The sequence below is a fragment of the Vidua chalybeata genome, chromosome 17 (assembly GCF_026979565.1).
Source record: "Vidua chalybeata isolate OUT-0048 chromosome 17, bVidCha1 merged haplotype, whole genome shotgun sequence".
Classification (NCBI taxonomy): Eukaryota; Metazoa; Chordata; class Aves; order Passeriformes; family Viduidae; genus Vidua; species Vidua chalybeata.
The window spans coordinates 9,756,186-9,777,699 of record NC_071546.1 but is presented as its reverse complement, the minus strand read 5'-3'; the positions used below and the strand labels follow the sequence as shown (position 1 = coordinate 9,777,699).

Sequence of the window (21,514 nt, the reverse complement as noted above, 5' to 3'; positions counted from 1 at the left end):
AGCCCGGGACCTTCTCCCTCCCTCTCTCCCTACACGGGCCGCGCGTTGGGGACCGAGCTGGGACTGCAAAACCCCTCTCGGCAGCGGGGCCGGGGGTGGTCTGCGGGGTGGTCTTGGTGGCCGGCGGGGAGGGCGAGGCTGTGCGGGGCGGGCGGGTGTGTGTGCGGGTGTGTGTGTGCATGTCCCGGTGTGTGTGTCGGTGTCCCAGTGTGTGTGTCCGTGTCCCGGTGTGTGTGTGGGTGTCCCGGTGTGTGTCCGTGTCCCAGTGTGTGTGTGTCGGTGTCCCGGTGTGTGTGTCGGTGTCCCGGTGTGTGTGTGCGTGTCCCGGTGTGTGTCGGTGTCCCGGTGTGTGTGTCGGTGTCCCGGTCTGTGTGTCGGTGTCCCGGTGTGTGTGTCGGTGTCCCGGTCTGTGTGTCGGTGTCCCGGTGTGTGTGTGGGTGTCCCGGTGTGTGTGTGGGTGTCCCAGTGTGTATCAGTGTCCCGGTGTGTGTGTCGGTGTCCTGGTGTGTGTGTCAGTGTCCCGGTGTGTGTGTTGGTGTCCCGGTGTGTGTGTCAGTGTCCCGGTGTGTGTGTCGGTGTCCAGGTGTGTGTGTGTCCGCGTCCCGGTGTGTGTGTCGGTGTTCCAGTGTGTGTGTCCGTGTCCCGGTGTGTGTGTCGGTGTCCCGGTGTGTGTGTCGGTGTTCCAGTGTGTGTGTCCGTGTCCCGGTGTGTGTGTCGGTGTCCCAGTGTGTGTGTCAGTGTCCCGGTGTGTGTGTCGGTGTCCCGGTGTGTGTGTCGGTGTCCCGGTGTGTGTGTCAGTGTCCCGGTGTGTGTGTCGGTGTCCCGGTGTGTGTGTCGGTGTCCCGGTGTGTGTGTCAGTGTCCCGGTGTGTGTGTCGGTGTCCCGGTCTGTGTGTGTCGGTGTCCTGGTCTGTGTGTCGGTGTCCCGGTGTGTGTGTCAGTGTCCCGGTGTGTGTGTCCGTGTCCCGGTGTGTGTGTCGGTGTCCCGGTGTGTGTGTCGGTGTCCCGGTGCGGTGCGGGGGCCCCGCGCAGCACACACATCTGTGTGCGGGGGAGCCGCAGGGGGGAGGGATCCGGGGCCGCGGGCGCTCGCACCGAGCGGGGGGCGCGTCTCGCACTCGCACACGCGCGGCAGCCCCGGGACCGCCGGCTCCTCCCGCCGCATTAAAACGAGCCAAGTTCCCCGCCGGGGGCAGCGGCGGGTCCGGGCGGCGCGGCGGGTCCGGGCGGTGCTGCCCGGCGCCGGGGATGCACCCGAACGCCACGGCCCCGGCCGTGCCCGCCGGGCCGCTGCAGCCGCAGCCCAGCGGCTATGCCAACGCGTCCAACCGCTCCGACCTGCTCCCCAAAGTGCCCGACGAGGAGGACCTGGACGTCAACACCGACATCTACTCCAAAGTGATGGTGACCGTCATCTACTTGGCTCTGTTCTTGGTGGGCACCGTGGGCAACTCCATCACGGCGTACACGCTGGTGCGGAAGAAGTCGCTGCAGAACCTGCAGAGCACCGTGCACTACCACCTGGCCAGCCTCGCCTTCTCCGACCTCCTCATCTTCCTCCTCTGCATGCCCATCGAGCTCTACAACTTCATCTGGGTCCATCACCCCTGGGCTTTCGGGGGGGCCGTTTGCAAGGGCTACTACTTCCTCCGGGACGCCTGCACCTATGCCACGGCACTCAACATCGCCAGCCTCAGCGTGGAGCGCTACATGGCCATCTGCCACCCCTTCAAAGCCAAGAGCATCATGTCCCGCAGCCGCACCAAGAAGTTCATCAGCTGCATCTGGATCGCCTCCTTCCTGCTCGCCATCCCCATGATCTTCACCATGGGGCAGATCTACGGCAAGGACCAGGATCCCGATTCCCTCATCTGCACCGCCATCGTGGACACCTCCACGCTGAAGACGGTCATCCAGGTGAGGGGCCGGGGGACTGGGCAGCCGCCTCCTCCCGCGGCTGGCCAAACTTTGCGGGCAGGACGGGGAGGCTGGAGCGGGGTCCGGCTCGGGAATGGGATGTCCCGGGCAGCCCTGACGGGACGCACCGGCCCAGGGTGCGCTCAGGAGGGATTTGTGGGGGTCTCGGCTCCGCTTACTGCGCCCCTCCCCGCGCCCGCTCCTGCCCGCCACGCTGAGCAGAGACCTTGCACCGGGGAAAATCCTGCTCCGTGGTTAATCCGGCCCCTTCTCGTGCCCGGAGCTTCCCGTGTCCCGGTCCGGAGCTCCTGGTGGCCGATCATGGCCAAAACCCCCCAAATCTCCACCCTTTCTCTGCATTTTCTGCATCTCCCCCCTCCTGCTGGAAAGCAGCCAGCAAGTTTAGGGGAAATAAAATCATCTCTCCCCCTCTCCCAGTTCTTTGTGTTGATCCAGAGCCCTTTTCTTCAGTAGTGACAGCTCCTAATTTCAGAAAGTTTTGGACACAGGGTGTAACATAGGCTTCTGAAAAGGAGCTGCATCGTGGAAGCCAGAGGCTGCTATTTTTGCTGTTTTGGGGAAATCCGTAGCTGGTTTCAGCAGCCCCTCCTGACTTCAGCACGGCTTTGCCGCTCTCCACGCAGTGCTAAATCCAACACGCCCATGCGTGGAACGGATTTCAGCATCAACACTTGCCGTGCTCCAGTGCTCTGGCGGGTTGAGGCGTTTGTTTACTGGAGCATCGAGCTTGAAAAATGTAAGAGACACGGAAGGAGGGACAGAAGAGAGCAAGACACCAATCTCCATAGTCCCTTGGCTGCCAGGCTCGCGTGTGATAGCTGCTCAATTTTTTATTTGGAACATGAATTTCAGGGGGGTTAATCAGCGGGCAGTTGGAATTTAAAGCTGCATGTGTACTGAAGTCGCTGGGATGTTGCCACACTTGAAGGGAGGGAACTTAAATGGAAATGAATCAGAACCATTCCTTCCCACTAAAAGCAGGTGAGGGTATGTGCATTTAGATTCGAGACCAGAGTCAGTAAATGTTTAGACATAACTCTGCCAGTTTCCCCTCTGTACTCTTCAAGTAAACCAAATTCAAGCCCTGAGAGAAGCCCTGGATTTCCTCTGCATTTTATCATGATCCCTAACTTTCATCTGAGGATGGTGAGGGCTGCATTTCTCCTGTAGATGCCTGGAAGGTTTTGTCAGTGGCAGCCCAGTGTACTTAACCCAAATTCTCTGCTCTCTGAGGAGACTGAGCCATCTGATTTGAGAACAATGGGACTGAAATGCATTATTTCCACTCATCTTCCTTCTAGGATTAAACTGATGCTCGTTGTTACCATGGTAGGGCTAAAACCAGAGGATTATTTCCTATCCATATCTTTAGAGATTACACTTTAAACAATTCTCAGTGTACCTTACAGTCTTGCAATTATTCAGGCTATACCTTACCCCATTAGCCAAGTCAGGAGTAGGAAGACATGAATGTATTATGCATATGTGCAGTTCACCTGTGGGCTTTTCCTCATATATATACATATATATTTAATTAACTAGTGGATTAATTTAAAAGTTAAAAGAAAGAGGCAGCTGTTGGGAGACAAGGAAGAACCAAAACCCAAACTGTGCCAATCTGTTCCTTCTCGGGGGATCTGGCTGCAGAAGTGGCTTTGCCAAGACAAGAAGGTTCTTTTATGGTTCCACTCCATTCCTCTGAGCACAGGGAAGCATCACACAACGTGAGGCAGGGCCCTGGACAGGGGAGGGCTCTGGAGTGAGTAAGCAAAGCAGCTGCAAGTCAGGTTTGAAGTGCGTTAATGGAAACCATCGCACAGCGTGCGAGCCGGCGCTCCCACGGCCTAAGCTGTGCAGAGGTTTAAAAAAAGACAAGTGATGGAAGATCCGGGAGAGAAAGGGCAGTGCTGATGTGCAGTGTGACGTGCAGAGGTCTTGCTGGGTGGCAATCTGGAGCCCTGGTCTTTCGTGGTGGGTTCAAGTTGCTTTAGAGCATCTCTGCATCTCTTTGCATTCATTTTCTGTCTTTAAATTAAGGAGAGCAGTGATGCACTTGCTCGAGCTGGCAAATCACTTGTAATAAATCACTCAACATATTTCACTCCTATTCCTGTTTGGCAAACTGTCTAAAGCAAACTGGCTTTTTTTTTTTTTTTTTTTTTTTTTTGGAAGCCATTAGCTCTCCAAGTGGTTTTATTTGTTGACTGATTGAAAGAAGTTCAAGTTCTGTCCCAGAACAGGGCATTGTAACCATTTCTACCCTCAGAGACCAGTGTGAGCTATGGTTTTACTGGAATCATTACAGGAGAATGATCCTCTCTAAACTGGAACAAGCTTCCTGGAAAAAGTGTTCCACAGAATCCGAGAATATTCTGAGTTGTAAGGGCCTATTTGATTGAAGTAATTTAATATCTCTGATTTTGAAAATGTTCCTCTGTATTTGCTTTGAGTATTCAAATTTTAATGGACATTTCTGAGTGGAATTAGACTGAATGTGAACAACCAGGATTCATTGTAAGAATAATTTTAAAAGTAATTATTCAAAGAACACTCAGGAAATTTGGTTCTCGCACATATTAACTTGCACCACTTAAGCTCCACAACAAGTGTAAGAGGTAATCACTGATATTCTTCTAGCAATTACAAATTGTTCAGGGCAGCACATAATCAGGAAGAGCAGCAGGTGAGACATTCTGCAGGGTGACACTGTGTGTCCCCATGATCCCTACACCAGGCACATCTCACCTCTTGCCATCGAGGCATTAGCCCTGTGTGGCCTCTAATATGGAATTCTTAGAACTATTTCCCAGCTTTGCTCATCACTGTCCTTGCAGCTGCTTTAATCAGCCTGTGGATCTGGTTTATTATACATTCTCCACTGCCAAGTTTTCACGTTGCTTCTGCCAGTCAGGGATGTCTGCTTTGGATTTTGGCATCCAGTGGGATCTGGTACCAGAAGCAAGTCCTTTGTAGCCACATTATTTAGGTCTAGTAAACTCTTTAGCTGGCACACATCCCTTGAAAAGCACTGTTGCCAGTTTTTAGTTCTTTTTCCACATAGATTAAACACCTCTTAAAGCCACAGAAGTAAATTCATGTTTTCATGGCACTTCAGCTGGAGGAGGTTTTAAAGCTCCTCGTGTGGCAGCAATAGATACAAGAGTTCTGGGGCAAGATGAGAGGTTTTCCCTGTTCACTTATGAGTCTGTGCCCGTGGGGGTGGCTCTGTAACCAACTTCCTCAAAACAGGGTCCCACTGAGTGTCCTGATCTACCATGTGCAGCCCTGATTTTCAAAAAGCTCTGAATTTTACTGGCCAGATGCAGTGCAAATTGATTTTCCTGCTTATTACTTTCTTACCTTCATACCTGTTTCCTGGAGAGGTTCACAGCAGAACCTGGGGAAGAGGGGAAGCTGAAGGAAATACCTACAGTCCTGGTGCACTGTCAGTCCCCCCCACCCACAGCTCCTCAAACCAAAATCCCAGGATTTCATCTGAGCCTGGACTGGGCACACGTGCCAGGGGAGCTGGGTGTGGGCAGCTCCTGGCCCCCCAAAATTCACAGGGGAAGACGTTTTCCCACTGGTGTGGCACGGCCTGTGCTTGGATGGCTCTGCTGCAAAATGTCCCCCAAGTCACAGCAAGTGCCTGGAGAGTGTCTGACACATGCTAATGTTTGATTTGCACGGACAGCTGGTGTGATCCCATTTATTAAAACACATGGCAGCAGGCCCTGCTCCTCCAGAAACTGCCACAGCTCCAGCAGCTCCAAGCTGCTCATTTGTTAGGGCAGCACTTGGGGAACTCCTCTGGACCTCCTCACCCTTCTGAAGGATCTCTGTTCTGCTGTGGATCTGCTCTGCCTCAGCCCACCCTGCGTGGCTGCTGCAGCTCACCCATCCCTCCAGAGCCCTCGTTTATTGTGTTTTATGAAGCCTGCTCACAGTTTGGATGACTTGTAGAGTAAATAACTCTGCACACAAAGCAACTGTTTGCCCAAGTGGTTCCTCAGCTTTATTTCTGCCTACATTTCTTCATGGAATGCCTTTGAAGGGACCTGCCAAAGAGCCACAGGTGTGAAGGGAAAGGAAGGACCAGGAGTCTCGACATCCATTACCATGCTCTCTACACACTCTTCCGAGGTGATCTATGCAATTTCCATTTGTCTGAGAGGCTCACAGAGTTATTAATTCCATGTAGGATGTTGCAAACGCTCCCTTACACTTTCCCCTGGTGAGGAGCACCTTGGCAGGGTGGTGGGATGTGCTCACTGCTCTGGTGCTGTGGAAGGCAGGGCTCTGCCCACTGTCAGATCTGTGATGCCAAGTAAATAAACATGACAAGCATTTCTCCAATATTACATGAAAACAGCAAGCCATAAACCAAGACTGAATTCCCTCTCCTGTTTGCTGGCAAATCCTATCCAGGATTAGTCAATAGTCCAGGAATCCTGTGTTTATACTGGTATTGACTAGAGGAATTGAAGTTGATTTCTCTTCCTCAAGCCACAGCCAAAATCCTACTATGGCTTTTAATTTAGAACAGTGCTGTTCTAAACCACTCACTACACCAGAGAAGTCCTGGGTGCCACTCACCCCTCACAAATGGCACCTTTGTGTCAGGACTGTGTCCCATCAGGTCATGGTGCTGCCACACCCCCAGGCAGACAAGAAAATGAAGATATTGGTGTGTAACTGTGCCTGGATCCTTCCCCACTGTGGTGGAGCGGGACCCCCGCCCCAGCAGCGATCCCATCTGTTGTGGTGGGAGCATCCCTAAAAAGCTGCCTTTTTTTCATGGACTATTCAGGGAACCCAGGGCTTTAACTCAGCATATGCACGACAGCCCAGCCTGCCTAATCCCAGCCCGTTTACACTCTGCTCTGTCTCGCAGCTAGATCTAATTTAAATAAGCTCTTGTGTTCATTGCTTTACATAACTACTTTGCCTGCTGTGTTTTGCCAGTTCTTACATAATTTCTTCTCTTTTTCCCCCCCAGTTGATTTTAATTCACTTGATTTCTTTTTCCCTCCCCCCTTCCCAAGATGTCAGCTGGAGAGATAATAAAAAAATGAGGAAATGTGGCCGATCGATTTAGCTCTTAGGTTTCCTTCTTACCAGCAGCTTGTGAAGGCAGAAGACATGAAGGCAATCTTGTAGTTGCTCATCCCAGGGAAAAAAAAAATCCAAAAACCTTCATCTGCCTTTAATCTTTCAGATCATTTAAAACAGCTATTTAATTGTCATCTCCCAGCTTCCCCCCTCCTTTCCCTTAAAGACTTTCACTCTCATCTCTGTGCAGCATCTGCTCAACACTCACAGATGGTTTTTTTGCTTCCTGACGTTTAGAAACGCTTCTGTGTCCTGCCCAAGGCAGGCAGGATGTGCAGCATCCCCCTGTGGGACACAGGGGTGCCTGGGTGGGGAATTTGGGCTTCCATGGTGTCCCCATTGCTTTTTGCCTGCTGTGAAATTGCTCCTTGCTGAGGGCCACGGGACAGAGAGTGAGCAAAGGTGACTGGAGGGGCTGGGGAACGTGGTGGGGTCCTGGGCTGGTGAGGTGGGGGGTCTGAGCCTTAAAGCATTAAATGCCAAAGCCATCAGTCCCAGAGCTGACAGCCCTCCTTTCCCTCACGTTGAGCAGATGAATCTGGGTTTTTACATTCCCAGTCTGTCTGGTTGCTCTTTGCCCTCCAGGACAGGCCACTCTCACCGTGTGAAGCTGGAGATGCCTGCAATGCCCAGCTCACTCATCATGCTCCAGGGACATCTCCCCCACCTCTTGCTTCCCATGGATACCATTTCTTCCATCCAATTGCAAAGTCTCTTAGGTGTGGGATTAAAAAAAGCCCAAACATAGAATGATGATGATAAATCAGTTGATCTGATGACTTATTAGAAAAAAAAGTGCTTGGGTTTAGAAATGGTGGAGTACTAACCCTGACTGGGGAGCACATTTCTGAGCTGACAGTTCATTCCCAGTATTTTTCTGCACTCACTTATTTTCCATGTACAGGAGGAAAATATTAGTGAGACAAGTTTGAATCCCATTATTCAAGTGCCTTGTCTGAGGAGGTCCATCCTCCTCCTCCCTCCCTGGGGTACCAGAAACTCATCACCACCCCTGCTCCTGCCAGGACAGGGGTGCTGTGGCACGGGGCTGTGCTGTGTGACTCTCATCCTCAGCCTTTGGAGAGGATGCATCTGCTGGGCTGGAGGAGCTGCTCACCTGCAGGTGGTTTCAGCATGTGAGCTCCTTGTTCCTCATCTCCTGTGGCTTTTTCACTTCAATAATTCTCAGTGCAGAGTGCACTGCTGGGCACAGCTCCGTGGGGGCTTTTCCTCTCCCAGGGAGAGAAAGATAGAATGGACAAGGTCTTTGTAGCTCAACCTTTTCCTTTGAGGAAAAGTTCAGTGAGGTTTCTCTGAAGCTTTTGTGTTCTCATGGGCTAGAGGCAATTGTCAGCTGAAGACAGGAATCAAAGAGATGAGATTTTCCTAGTAAAAATGGAAAAAAAAAAAAAAAGGAAAAAATGTAAACTTTCATAAAGCCTAATATTTGAAAGGGGAGAAAAAACATCTATTTTATGCAAAATGCTCATGAAAAAGCTGGGAGTAGCTCTGAACTGAAGAGCCATGGACAGAGCAGGAGGCATGTTCCGAATCACTACATCAGGGAGAGGCAGCTGTGCCAGGGCTGTGCCCTGGCTTGGGTGGCACTGCCCATGGCTGTGCTGTCACCTGCAGGGGGGCAGCTCCTTGCTGCCAAGGCTCACCCATGGATGTCCCTGCTGCCTTCTCCTCCTGGGCAGCTCAGCCCTGCTGCCAGGCTCAGCCTGAGGTGCTCCCTGCTGCCCTGCTCTGCTCTCAGGGCTTTGGGGGGTGTCAGGCAGCCAGAGGAGGAGCAGTCTCACCCCTTACCCATCCCATTTTCTTCCTCCTTTAGCCTTGAAAAGAAGGGGTTTATCACCTTACCAGCTTCACCCAGACCTGGGAGCAGGGACCTGCTGCAGATCTGCCACGAGCACTGGGATGCTCAGCAGACCCCTACTTTTGATCAGGACTCCAAGGAGCTAATGAATACAGTCATTGCAATGCCACATCCTATTAATTTTAACTTAATCAAGAACAAAGGATGTCTGCACTGCTGAACTGATCAAATGTGGTCTTAATATGTGGCAGGACTTTCGTACCACCTTGTTCCCTTGCAGAATTTGTTTAATAAGTCCATAACTATTTGTGTATGCTCAATAAGAAATTAATCCACTTTCCTCTCTTATTCAATGATTTTTCCAAAACCATCTTATAAAAATGCAGCTCACACAACTGCTGGGAAAGTTTAACTCATTAGTGGCATCACTATTGATTCCTCCTGCAAAGACCTTACATTTTATCCCCACGGGGGTAATTTATACAGTTTAATATACTCATTTTATTAAAAAAAAAAAAAAAGAAACTCAATCCTTTGAGTTTCCCACATTTCATTTTTTATTGCTGTCAGTCATGGGCTTGTGACACTGTCATACTTGTTCCTTAAATCCAAGTGTGTCAAGTTTGATAAAGCACTGTAGGCAGAAGAAGGATAGGTTTAGACTAATAAAGAGATTATTTGACCTCAAGGTACAATGATGGGGAGCTGTGTATGCCCCTCACACTTAATAGACTGCACTTACTAAGCCAAGGAGCAAACTCTGCCTCAGGCTTGTCTCCCTGACAAGCTTGCAGGTGTTTCCTGGCTAATGCAGGATAGAAAATCCCTTGAAAGGGAAACAAGAAAGGGCAGGAATTTGATCAGTGAGTGTCTCAGAGTGCAGCAGCCCAGAGGAGCTGGGCACATGGCCAGCCTGGCACTCTGAACACAGCCTGGAGCTCAAACCATGCCAGGAAAAAAACCCTGTAATACCTGAGGCTCCACGAGGCTGAGAGGAGCTGCAGCAGAGAAAACCACTGAGGAAAAGCAGTAATAAAGTAACCAAGAATTTCACTTCTCCTTTGGGATAAGTCCTTTTTCCCTCCCTTGAAAGTCTAATTGAATTTTCTTTGCTCCCATCCCCAGCAGCCCAAGGGGAGGCTCCAGCACAGCCTCCTGCCTGCTCAGCCTTTATGGAGAAAATCCATAAGCAGAGTGTGGAGATGGGGATGGGGAAGAAGAAGTGTCTACAACATTTCCAGCACTCATAGAGCTTGGGCTGACACCCTTAACCTCAGAAAACAGGTTAATTTTCCCCCAAAAAAGAGTTTCTCAGGGCACCAGTGATGGAACTTGCCACCACTTTTCCCTTCAGCAAGTCATGCAGATGAGCAGAGCTGCAGTGCCCACTGTTAGCAGCTCTCACACTTGGGGCTGCAGTCAAGAGGGGGACAGTGTCTGACTTAAATATGGCCTTTAATTTATTTATAACTGCATATCCACCACTCAGTATCATATTTAATGCAAATAACATTCAAGTGAAATCCCCACTGAGAGGCACATTATGAAGATTAACAGCCTGGCTTTTCTATTACTCTGGTTTATACACTGTGGATTTGTGCCCTGTGCTTTGTAGGCAAGTGCTGGCAATATTTGAATCGAGAAATCTATATCTAAGCCTGCTGTTTTGCAAAAATCAGTGCCCAAGAGCCTGCTTGTGATTCCACAGCCAAAGAAAAGGGCTGGAGGCATGAAAACCTCTGGGAAATGCTGACATCCAGGTGAATGGGCGCCTAGAAAGGCTATTTTTGCTAGTCACACAATAGGGAATTGGAGAGGGGTTTATTTCTTTTAATCATATAACCCACTTTTCTTTTAAACAGGCTGTCAGGAAAATTAACCTCGCTGAGTTTAAGATGATACTGAACATATTCTCATGCTCTGGAATTATCTGGAGCTGGTTTATTCCTTCAGATCTTTTCTGGTGAATTTGTCGGGTGCAATGCCATGGGCCCAGCACCTCATTATGGAATTTTCTAGTAGGGTTTGTGTCTGTTTTGGGTCTGTTCCTCCCTCAGTTCACCTTTCATGGAGGAGAAATGTGACATCACACTGTAGAATGTGGCCAAAGCTGTTTTGTGCCCCACCAGAGTGATGCCACTTGTTCCCTGTGCCATCACAGAGACACTGGCTCTGTCACTGCCACTGCTGCACTTGTTGCTTGCTGAGAGCTTGTCTCTTGTGGCAGAGGGGAAGGGAAACCTCTCCCCTCCTTTCTCCAAGGGGTAGTCAAGCAGTGATGAGACTCCCAAGGGCAGCTGCTGCTCGAGGGCAGCGTTGGAGGATCAGAGGGGAACAACCAGCTCAGCTTTAACTGGACAGAGATCAGTGCAATGGCAGCATGGCCAGAAACACTGCCTGATGTGACAGCTGTTTTCCAAGAGCATCCTTCAGCCAAGGAAATACCATTTATTCTTTAGTATCTAGCAAGAAAGGGAGTTTGTTTGAAGACAGAGCACTAGCAGCTGCAATAGCCATTTTTCTGAGTCAAAGGAAACAGCAGAAGCCTATTAGATCTTGTGTCACTGCTGAATACTCTGCTTGGGAGCAGCAAAAAGCTCAGGGAGTTTCCAAATGAGCTCCATCATGGGTGCATTTTCCCTCAGCTCGTCACAAGCCAAAGTATGGGGGTGTCACCTACAGTGTGTCCCAGGGCATTGAGAACAAAACCACAATTACCCAAAGAAAAGGGCTTTTCCAAGGGGCCAGGGCAGAGAGGGGATAAAAACAGCAAAGCAGAGAGGCTGTGGCTCCCAGCACCCGCTGCCCAAGCTCAGCCCCCCGCCACAAACCCTCCCTGCTCCTCTCAGATCCCATCAGGTCCCCCTGGTGCTTCCCATAATGTCTTGTCTCAACAAGGTTTCAGCTTGCTGCAATCCCTGCTCTTCCAATTCCCCCTCCGTGGGGTGGTTCCCACTGCATGAGGGGCAGGCTGGCAGCTCAAGCAGATGCTTGGAAGGAAGAGAAATGTTTCAGGTTAAAAACAGGGATGGGGGCTTCAGGATAGAGCTGTGCCTGAGGGAGCTGCTCTGCTTTTTTATAAGGAAGAACAGGCCTCTTGCTCAGTGATATTAGTGTTAGGGGTCCTGCAGGAAAAGAGAAGGAGGAGGATAAAGCATTGCAGGAGCCATTTGTTTTTGAGAATGAGATGCCAGCTGCATTATTGCTTTGCAATTCTGTCTCTTCCCAGCAAATGAGTCTCCCACCCCTGTCCCTGCCTAGCCCGAACTCCTCTAAAAAGGGCTAGGGATGTGATCTGCAGGGAATGGCTTTATCAGAGGGGGATGAGGTAGGTCTTTCCCTTTCATGATTGCTTTTATCTTCCCTCTTGCCCCTGTTATCAATGGAGCTACTGCAAGAAATACTGTTACGAATATAGTGAACACCAGAAATAAAGCTTGCTGGTGTCTCCCTTACTTTAAAAAGAGTGTTTGGGAAAGGAAAAATCGCGGGTCATACCCCAGAGGTTTTCTCATATCATGTAGTGCTGTGCTAAACTTCATCCCTTAAATATTGCCCAGGCAAAAGTTGCTCTTAAGGGCCCTCAGGAGCTGCCCCCTCATTGTGAGTGTATATCTCTGTGCTCTTGCATAAACCATGTTCAAATATTGTTTCTGTTTTCTGCTCCAAAGGTTGCTGTTTTTCCCCACATGAAATAATGGAAAAAACTGTTAAACTCATCAACTATTTAGGGGAAAAATGTAATTTACTCACTTCCAATTAAAAGAAAACACCCAAAGCAATAAAAAAAAACCCATTGGCAGTCTGTAAGAAGTAGAAGCAAAGAGGCAAGGGCAGAAACAGGGCAAGAAATGACAGTTTTATAAACCTCCTGCTGGGTAGGGATAGAAGAGGTCTTTGTGCCTGCAAAACAAAACTGTTTTTTCTGTAAAGCAGCTATTGACTGGGGCTCTACAACTGCAGCTGGAGCTGCACACAGCAGCCACACGCCTGCAAACACACTGACTTCCTCCCCACTGAATTCAGAAGAGACAGCCAATGCTTTCCCTTGGTGCTCCAAATCAGAGCTGTGCTCATAAATCCAATAAAAAACCCTAAAACATTCCAGGTGATTTTTCAGGAGAAGGGGTTAGTTAGCTCAGGTGATTTGCAAGACTCCCTTTTTTCCCCCCAGTTTCACAGGGCTGCAGCAGCGTGGCTGTGCCAGGTGCCCTTTGCTGGGGCTGTGTCTGCCAGGGTGCAGTGCCTGATTTTCCATGTGGGTTTGCTGAAAAGGCCACGTGCATCGATCGGGCTGTGGAGATTATCTTGACTTGTGACCTGTGGGTACTGTTGAGACAAGACTGAAGCACAGCTGAAAATCTTCTGGGCATTAATTCCATTCCAGCACTGGGCTTCCTTCCTCTTTAGGAGGCTGGTCCACACCTCAGTTCCCTACACTTTGGAGGGTCAGCCTCTGCTCCCAGGCAATGAGTGATAGAATGAGGTGAAACAGCCTCAAATTGCACCAGGGGAGGGTCAGTTTGGATGCTAGGGAAAATCTCCATACTGAGTGGCTAAGCAATGATGATTCTATGAAAACCTTAATAGTTAGCAGATTTCCCTCTATTTCTGTCCTACAAATCTCACAAATTTCCAAGCACACTTGGAAAACCTGCTCGTGCTCTGTGGAGCCATCACGTGGACCGACCCCATCCTCCTCTCCAGATCCAGCACCCTCAGGAGCTGCTCTCCTGCCCAGACCCAGCCGGTGGCTGGGGCCTTTCAGGTCAGCATCTCAGCAGCAGGGAAACCACTCAGGTGGAGAAAGAGTCTTTCTGCCTGGCTGCCTTCACTTATAAACAGACAGCAGTCCCAAATAAGGGGCTGAGGTGGGTTGAAGCTGCTTTCCTTCCTCTGAGCTGGGTGATCCCAACGCTTGGGAATCGCCCAGGAATGGGTTTGGCAATCAAAGACCTCTTCACCAGTGGTGAATCAAAGAATCACAGGTTGGTTTTAGTTGGAAGGGACCTGAAGACCATCTCATTCCAACCCCCTGCTGTGGACAGGGATGAATTCCACTAGACCAAGTTACTCCGAACCCTGTCCAACCTGGCCCTGGGCACTGCTGTGCCCAGCATCCCAAGAGGCTGATGGGGAGAAAATCCCCCAAAGCTTTCTGAAAATGAACTTGATGAAAATTATTACCAGCAAACATCAAGAAAGAAGCCTTGAAAAATTATTTTCCAGGCTGTGGCAGTGGTTGTTTTGACAGAGTTTTGATGCCTTCATTCAATATTCCATTGAAGCTTTGCTGGAGATAAGTGATCTCATAGAAAACAGGGCTTTTGTGTCTGGTCACAAAGCAAAGACTGCTGAGGGAGTAGAGTACTTATCCAGGGAGACAAGAATTTCAGCTGAAAATAATCATGGCTTTTTCATTTATAATTCTAGCTGCAACTTCTCAGAAATCTGCTTCCATCCCAGCTGATTCGGCTGGAAATGGGGCAAACCAGTGAGAAAAAATGGGGCAAACCAGTGAGAAAATGTGGAATGGTCACCCCTAAGAAAACAGCTTGTTCCAAGACTCACAAAATGCTTCCAGCTTCTCCTTCTGCTCACAACCTGGGATGTTTTTAGGAGCACATGGTTAAGGCAGTAATGTAAATGTGAAGTGGAGCTGCTGCCCTGCCAGCCTCTCGCAGATGTTGGGTGAAGTTTTTTGTTTAAGTTGTTTTAAGGTGAACGAGACAAACTTGCCTGGAGCACCAGCACCAAGCCCAGCAAAAAGTGGACTGATTAAATAAACAGAGATCTCCGTGTTATTAGTGCTGTTTAGATAACTTTGAAATGCTTATTTTTCAAAGTAAATGAATTACATAACTCTTTTCCCTATTTTTGGCTGAAGAAGGAGTCAGTGAATTTTCTGTTTCAGAGCAGAACATTTGTGCTTTTCCCCATGATTCAGGGAAGAGTTTTTAGTCTGAAACTGGTGTGTGGATGATTCACAGTGACACATTTTGTGTTGGCAGTAGGCCCCGCCTTGAAAGCCTTGATGCGCTGTGTGGTCTGGGCTGTGCCTCCCCAAAATTTGGGCTTGAAGCTGCACTGAGTCTGGGGGAACCAGGCTGAACCCTGGACCACACCAGAGTGCAAGCTGACATCAGAGCTGGTTTGTGACAGCCTTTCTTATCAGAGCACATCCTTATACTTGTGAAAAGTTTCATGAGTTATTTTACTTCCAGTTTTCCCTTTCTTTTGTTCTACTTTCCATCATGGTTTACATGTTCTCCTCCATTTTTGATGCTTTCTGGGCATCTTCTGGTTTGTAGCTCTTTTTTTTTTTTTTTTTTCTTCTTTTTGTTTAAAGCAAAACAGGCAGGGTTGGAGTGTGGGCTGGGTCTGTTTCCCAGAAGGCTGTCCTTGCTGCACTGGAAGGAAAATAATTTCCCTCCCTAACTCTCTCTGGCTTCCATCACTGAAAGTGAGAAGAGATGGAATGGTGCAAAAAGTGTTGTGGAAACTGTGCTGTGTAACTCTCCCTTTAGTGTGTCATCCATCAAAGTAATTACATGTGGCTTAGGAACCTCAGATTGCTGCAACAATGGCATTCTCCTGTAGCTTTTCTATTTCCATCTAATTAAAATGTTATTGTTTCCTTCATGTTAGTTTGCATTTTAAATAAGGAGATAGGGACAGATTGGCTGATTGGTAACTTATTCTCTGTGTGAGTAAAGATCAGTACTAAACACCCTGTCACACTTGTGCTTTCCTCTTCCTTATGCATCTCAGACATCAAATTGCAAAAGAAGGGGAGAAAGAGGCTGGGGTTTATTTCCTGATTTATTTCCTCTGCTGGGTGTCAGGAAGGGAAGGTGACATGTCCTTGCCCACTGCCTGGGTAGTCACTGTCTGCACGAGTTGTATTTTGAGGAGTGGAGGAATGTTCACCCCAAAACACAGCTCTGCTTTGGAATTTAATGGGCTTCCATCTCCTCTTGCCTTTAATTTTTGCTGTGTTTTATCACCTGCCTCCTCATTGTGTCAAGAGAGGGCAGGGAGGAGAGCAAGGCTGGGCATGTGTGGAAACATCCCTACTGGAAACATAACTTGAAATAATCTCCATTAAAACATGGCATGGCTCAGCAGCACCTCAGAGCCATGATTTGCTCCCCAAACTGCCAGGATGCAGCAGGGACCATCCCCACCACCCTGGGGAGGCTCAGCAGCTCAGGCTCCACCAGCCCTCCCCACTCCCTGGCCACAAAGCCCCTCAGGCACATGATGGTGCTCCTGGAGGTTTGGGCACCTGAGCTGGGAGCAGAGGTGTGAGACCCAGCCCAGCTGGGGATGGAGTGGGGTTGAGCTGGGATCTGCCTTTTGCCCTGTTCTTTTTAAAGTTTTACAGTTCCTTTAAAAGTTTTCTATACCTTCTGATGTTTACATATTTCTACTGGAGTTTCTCATGCACTGTCATGTAAATAATGATTGTTTTGCATTCTTCTTTGTGGGACGAGCGAATTGATGGACTGTTGGTTCGACCAGTGTGGTTGGAGAGGTGGCAATTTTATCCTCCAATCCGCTGTCACTTTTGGAATTCTATATATTACGAGGTCAGAAATAAAAGTTACTTCCTTTTGCTCTTTTAATCTTAGTGTGAGTGCATGAGTTATTTTGTGCCGTAGTGCGACAATCTGCCCATTTAAAACCTCCCCTGCTCCAAAGGGTTTCTGCAGCCCTGGAGCACGTGTGCTTTTGGAGGGTATTTTTAGCAAACTTCAGTTTACTGAGGGTCACAGAGAAGTAGAGCATCAGCATCTGGAGGAGCTGTCATTCCACTTCCAGTCTTGCAGGAGTAACACATTGACTTATTTATAAGAGCAGTCAGCTCCCCTCTCCCTGTGTGGAACAATCTGCTTTACCTCTCCCAGCTCAGAGAAATAATTTGATTGTCAACCATTCTGTGCCTTAAATAAAACCCTAAAACAAGTTAAGCAAGCTTTGAGCGAAACGGAAATGTTTCCGTATTTTATTTTATTTTATGTTTTCATTCTTTCTAGAATAACCCACTCTTTCACTGCCTAAACCAGCAAGCAGTAATCACTGTTCTGGCCAAAAGGAGGGGGAGGAAATTACTTATTTTACAAGACAACATCCAAATACTTTGCACTCAGTAGGGGAAGCCTAATCTGTTGGCTGGAAAATGCCTGTGTCAAGAATGACTAATCTGAGACCAAATGATACCTGGAAAATGAAGATATTCAGTGCTCCCTGCAGAGAAAGATCCATCAAAATGAAAGGACAGGCTGTTTCCTCCTCCTTTGTTTCATCCAGATGAACTTTCTTCATTTCTACACTTTTTTTTTCTGGATGGGGGTGGAAGAGGCAAAATACTCTGAAGGCACTGGTGGTTCATGCTCGAAAACAAAGTGTTCAACCTCTGCACCCAAATTCTGGGCTCACAAAAGCACTGATGCTTTGGGAGAAATCTTGACTTTCTCTGCTGTGGCAGGAACCCAGAGAAGTGTTGGGTAAGCAGGCTCCAGATGAGATCAGAGCAGGTGGGGGATCCCCAAGGGCATGCTGCTCCCAGAGCTCATGGGCTGCAGTCTTTATTTCTCCTTCCTCCTCCCTTTCCACTGGAGATGTTCCTCCTGCACGTGGGAGAATGGTGGGATTTGTGGTTTCGTGGTGAAGTAATTTGTTTTCAAAGGAGAAAAAGGAGCTCAGGTCAAACCAAGAAGAATTAATTAAGAAATTTATCAGGGATCAGTTAAACAAAACGATTAAATTGGAGTTGACCTTTGTGTGCAAATTAAGCTTCTAGTTTGAGCTGAGGTGGATCACTTTGCTTCGTTTTGGGCTTACAACCCATCTTTTTCTTCTTTCTTCTTTAGCTTAGGACAATTCTGAAATAAAGCAGGAGATCAGCATGTTTTCTTATTTAATATTTTGAAACAAAATGTGTTAGTGTTTTTAGGGAGAAAACAAATGTTTATATGAAAACACTGAAATAGTTCAACATTTCCCCCTTTTTTGTCAGTACTGTATATTGAATTACGACACATACATTTTGGTTTCCTTCCAAAAATTCATTTTGCATCAAATTCACCACTCTCTTAAGGAGATTATTTGTCCATAACTGCTGCATCCCTAAGCAAGGGCTGTGTCCTGTGCCCCCAGGTTTGTAACTCCTTCTGCCTCAGCCTTTGTGGGGTCACTTTTTGAGCTGCTGGAGCTTGAGCCAGGGATCTCCAGAAGTACAAGCACAGGGTTCTACCCTCAATTTAGAGGCTTCATTCTGTAGAGGGGTCCAAAAACACACTGCAAAAGCTGTTAGAGCAGCTTTAAGTTACAGCAGATATTCAAAGCTCATAACACAGGTACACGAGGGTTTTAGGGCCCCAAGATTTGCTTTTACTTTTCCATTTTATTAAGGTTTTTCTTTTTTTTCCTAATTGCCTTTAATCAAGGCATTTAGAACTGCTTCAGCTCTTAGAAACCTCTTACAGGACAAAAACAATTTTCAGTTGTTTCTATAATTTGTGTTCTCACGTCTCCTCTGTCCCTGTACCTTTCATTGCCTTACAACAGCATGTCATAACTCCTTAAATGCACAAAGATCTTAAATTCTCCAAACAGATCTTCCTGGTAATATTTTTGTACAGCTTTCACTGTGTCACTGTGATGAGTCAAAGCACATCTGATTTGGCTTCATCACTCCCTGAGCCAGGTTGCACTTCTTTTAGGCATTTTAATTAATGCATAATAAATAAGTAAACTGATACTTCAATTGCCCCCTAGAAGTTAGGCACAATCTTCTTGGCATTCTCTCTTGATTAATTTTGTTTGAAGTATCTGTCTTCAATGTGTCTTTTTTTAAAATTTATTTTGCTTTTGCTCCTTCACTGCTAAAGATCAAATGTTTTTCCTTGCATGTTTCAGGTATAGACCAGAAGTGTCCTGGGGGAAGAGTCTTTAATAAGATTTCTAATTTGTTCTAAATACATTAATCCAAATAGCACTCGGGTGGCTGGTGTCTCTCCTTCTTTGTGTTTGGTTTGTGCTTTTTATTTTGGTTCTCATGTTGTGAGACTGGCTGTATCATTGAAGATCAGACCAATCCCTTTTTTCATCTGTAGGATCTCTGCTTTACCAAAGGCTGTGCAGAAAAGCAGAATTTCTGAATGTCTATGCAGCAACAGAGAGGTCCTCACCTGTAAAGTTTTGACACACTTGAATTAGGTTTGAAGTCTACCTTTAGAATTAAAGCTGGTCCATGCATGTATTCATACAAACAACCTTTTTTTCATGAGAAAATGTAAAATAATTACACCGAAACAGGACTTTTTGCAGAGCAAACAGCGTTGTCTGCTTGTAACAAGTACAGTAGCTGCAGTAACCTGCATGCAGTTGGATGCCCACAAGTTTGGGCTGAGTGAACCTGCGCTCCTCAGCTCCCTTGTTTAAGCTGTGAACCTGAAATGTGGTTGAAGTTGCCATAGACCTGTCACTGTAGCATTTTTTCCAAATGAAGCAGTGCCAGGAGATAGAAGGCAAAACGACTGAGAGCTGTTAGGAATGGAGCAAGAAGCAGCAGTGTGTGTTAACCATCTGTAGCAGCGGTGGCTGGTAGGACGGTCGGGACGGACAGACACGAGAGGTCTCTGAAGCCAGGGCTTGGAACTTGTGGTTTATTACAAAGGGTGTGGGTGCAAGGGCCCTGCTTAGAGCTGCCAGCCACAGCTCCGAGCAGGCCTGAAAGAGCGAGAGAGAGAGAGAGGCAAGAGCAAGAGAGCGAAGTTCCCGTTACAACACAATAAATCTTCTTCTGTGCTGAATATTCTAATTTTCACTAACCAGTCTAGTACAAGATACAAATCTTATAGCATTTACATACAGCCTATAAGAATCATGACATTACCAACTCTAGAAACTACTCTTCTGACCCCTTCTGCTAAGCTAGTAGGGTCTGCTCTGACCCTTGGACCTGTCTTCAAGCAAAGGGTATTGTTTCATCAAAAGGGGATTACCTTCAGCTGGCCATGCCATTGTTTTCCAGTTGTTCAGTAACCAAGGCTTGGTATCTCAAAGCTTGCTTTCATTTCAGTTTTGCTTATAGTTTTGATATTCTCAAAATCTTTTGCCAGGCAATCATATTTATAATGATTTCTTGTTTCATCTTCCCCAACAACCATCCCCACAGGAAAACATCTGCAGCAGTGATGGAGCGATGCTCAGCAATTCCCCTGGGCTGGCTGAGTCCTGCCTTTGGTCACTGTCCTTGTCTCCATCACTCACCTGCTGATTGTAAACAGCAACTCAGCAGGGAGTTGAGGTTTGGCAATGTTTAATTTCTATCTTAAACAAGATCCAGTGATGCCTCTCTGAGCTGGTCACTCTCAGCCTAAATGGAGGGAACGACTCACAGGAAAGCTGGGGGTGCCCCATTCCTGGAAGTGTTCATGACCAGGTTGGACTGACCTTGGAGCAACCTGATCTAGTTGAAGGTCCATTCCACCCCCCATGGCAGGGGGTGGCATGAGATGAGGTTTAAAGTCCCTTCCAACCCAAACCAGTCTTTTTGTGAGTTTGTGATTCCCACCAGATTGACCTGCAGTGCTTTATCTTTCCCAGCATTTAACTGCAGTATACAAGAAGGAAGCAGCATTTGTCTCCTTGCTAACATCTGTTTTTTAAACCAATTAAAAGACAGGAGACAATTAGAAGGAAAATGACTCTTCATTCTTTGCCCATGGTGTCACCTTTGCAGAGTGCTGCTTGCCCGAGTCTTTGTGAGTCATTGCTACACAAGAGAGCTCAGAGTTCAGTGTGAAACCAGCACTTTTGTTCTTGCACACTCTTGTTTAATACCTTCAGCACTTCCAGTGCCAGTGGAATAATTGAGAACTGGATGTTTGAATTTCCATGACTCGGTTTCCGAGTTGGCAGCACACGGCACCAGAGGAGTCGCTTCTCCAAAATACTGCAAATTCCTTTAAACAGCCATGACAAGGCCCAGTTCTCTCTGCATTGGTGTAAAGGCAACTTTTTGTCCTGAAATCCAAATTTTGCTTCATTCATTTATAATATTCATGCACTCAGCCTGCGAGTCTGGCATTTCAGCTCCCCTGTGGATGTTTTTATTGCCTTTAGTCAAGGCAATATTGCATAGGAGTTAGATTGAGGCCTGGAAAGTCAGACTCTCCAAGGCACCTTGGAGGCTTTTTTTATAAATAAACCTTGCTAGAAACCAGAGAAAGTCACTGTGGAAATGCTTGGGAAGAAGAGGTTTAGGCCAGACTTAGTAATTTTGTGCCTCCCTCTATTTACCTGAAGAACAGGAATAATAAAAACTTTCTTGTACCCAGGGAATGGACGGTTTTGCTTAATTAATCACTTAATAGCTTTGTCCATAAAATGATGCATAAATTCATCATAGTTCCACCATTTCAGCACTGTGTATGCTACTCTCTCTCCATGAAAATTCTTTGCAGTACCTGAATGCTGAGTGCTAATGAGAATTCTCTGCACTTAAAGGGTGGAAATTAAAATACCGCAATTACCAAAGTATCTTCCATTAGATGGAATTATTTATGAGAACTTGTCACTTAAAAGACTCTCAGATTTTACTGAATCAAAAATCAAGAAGTTTCAGGCCATTGTC

The 21,514-nt window shown here is 47.5% G+C and overlaps 1 protein-coding gene across 1 annotated transcript in view; it reads left to right on the top strand.

Annotated features, from left to right (window-relative positions):
* The first annotated feature begins 1,247 nt into the window (after nt 1–1,247).
* Nucleotides 1,248–21,514, top strand: part of NTSR1 (neurotensin receptor 1) — a 55,688-nt gene continuing 35,421 nt past the window's right edge. Inside the window, exon 1 of the mRNA XM_053958124.1 lies at nt 1,248–1,916. Coding sequence (XP_053814099.1) covers nt 1,248–1,916 — 669 coding nt within the window. The remainder of the gene's footprint in view (nt 1,917–21,514) is intronic.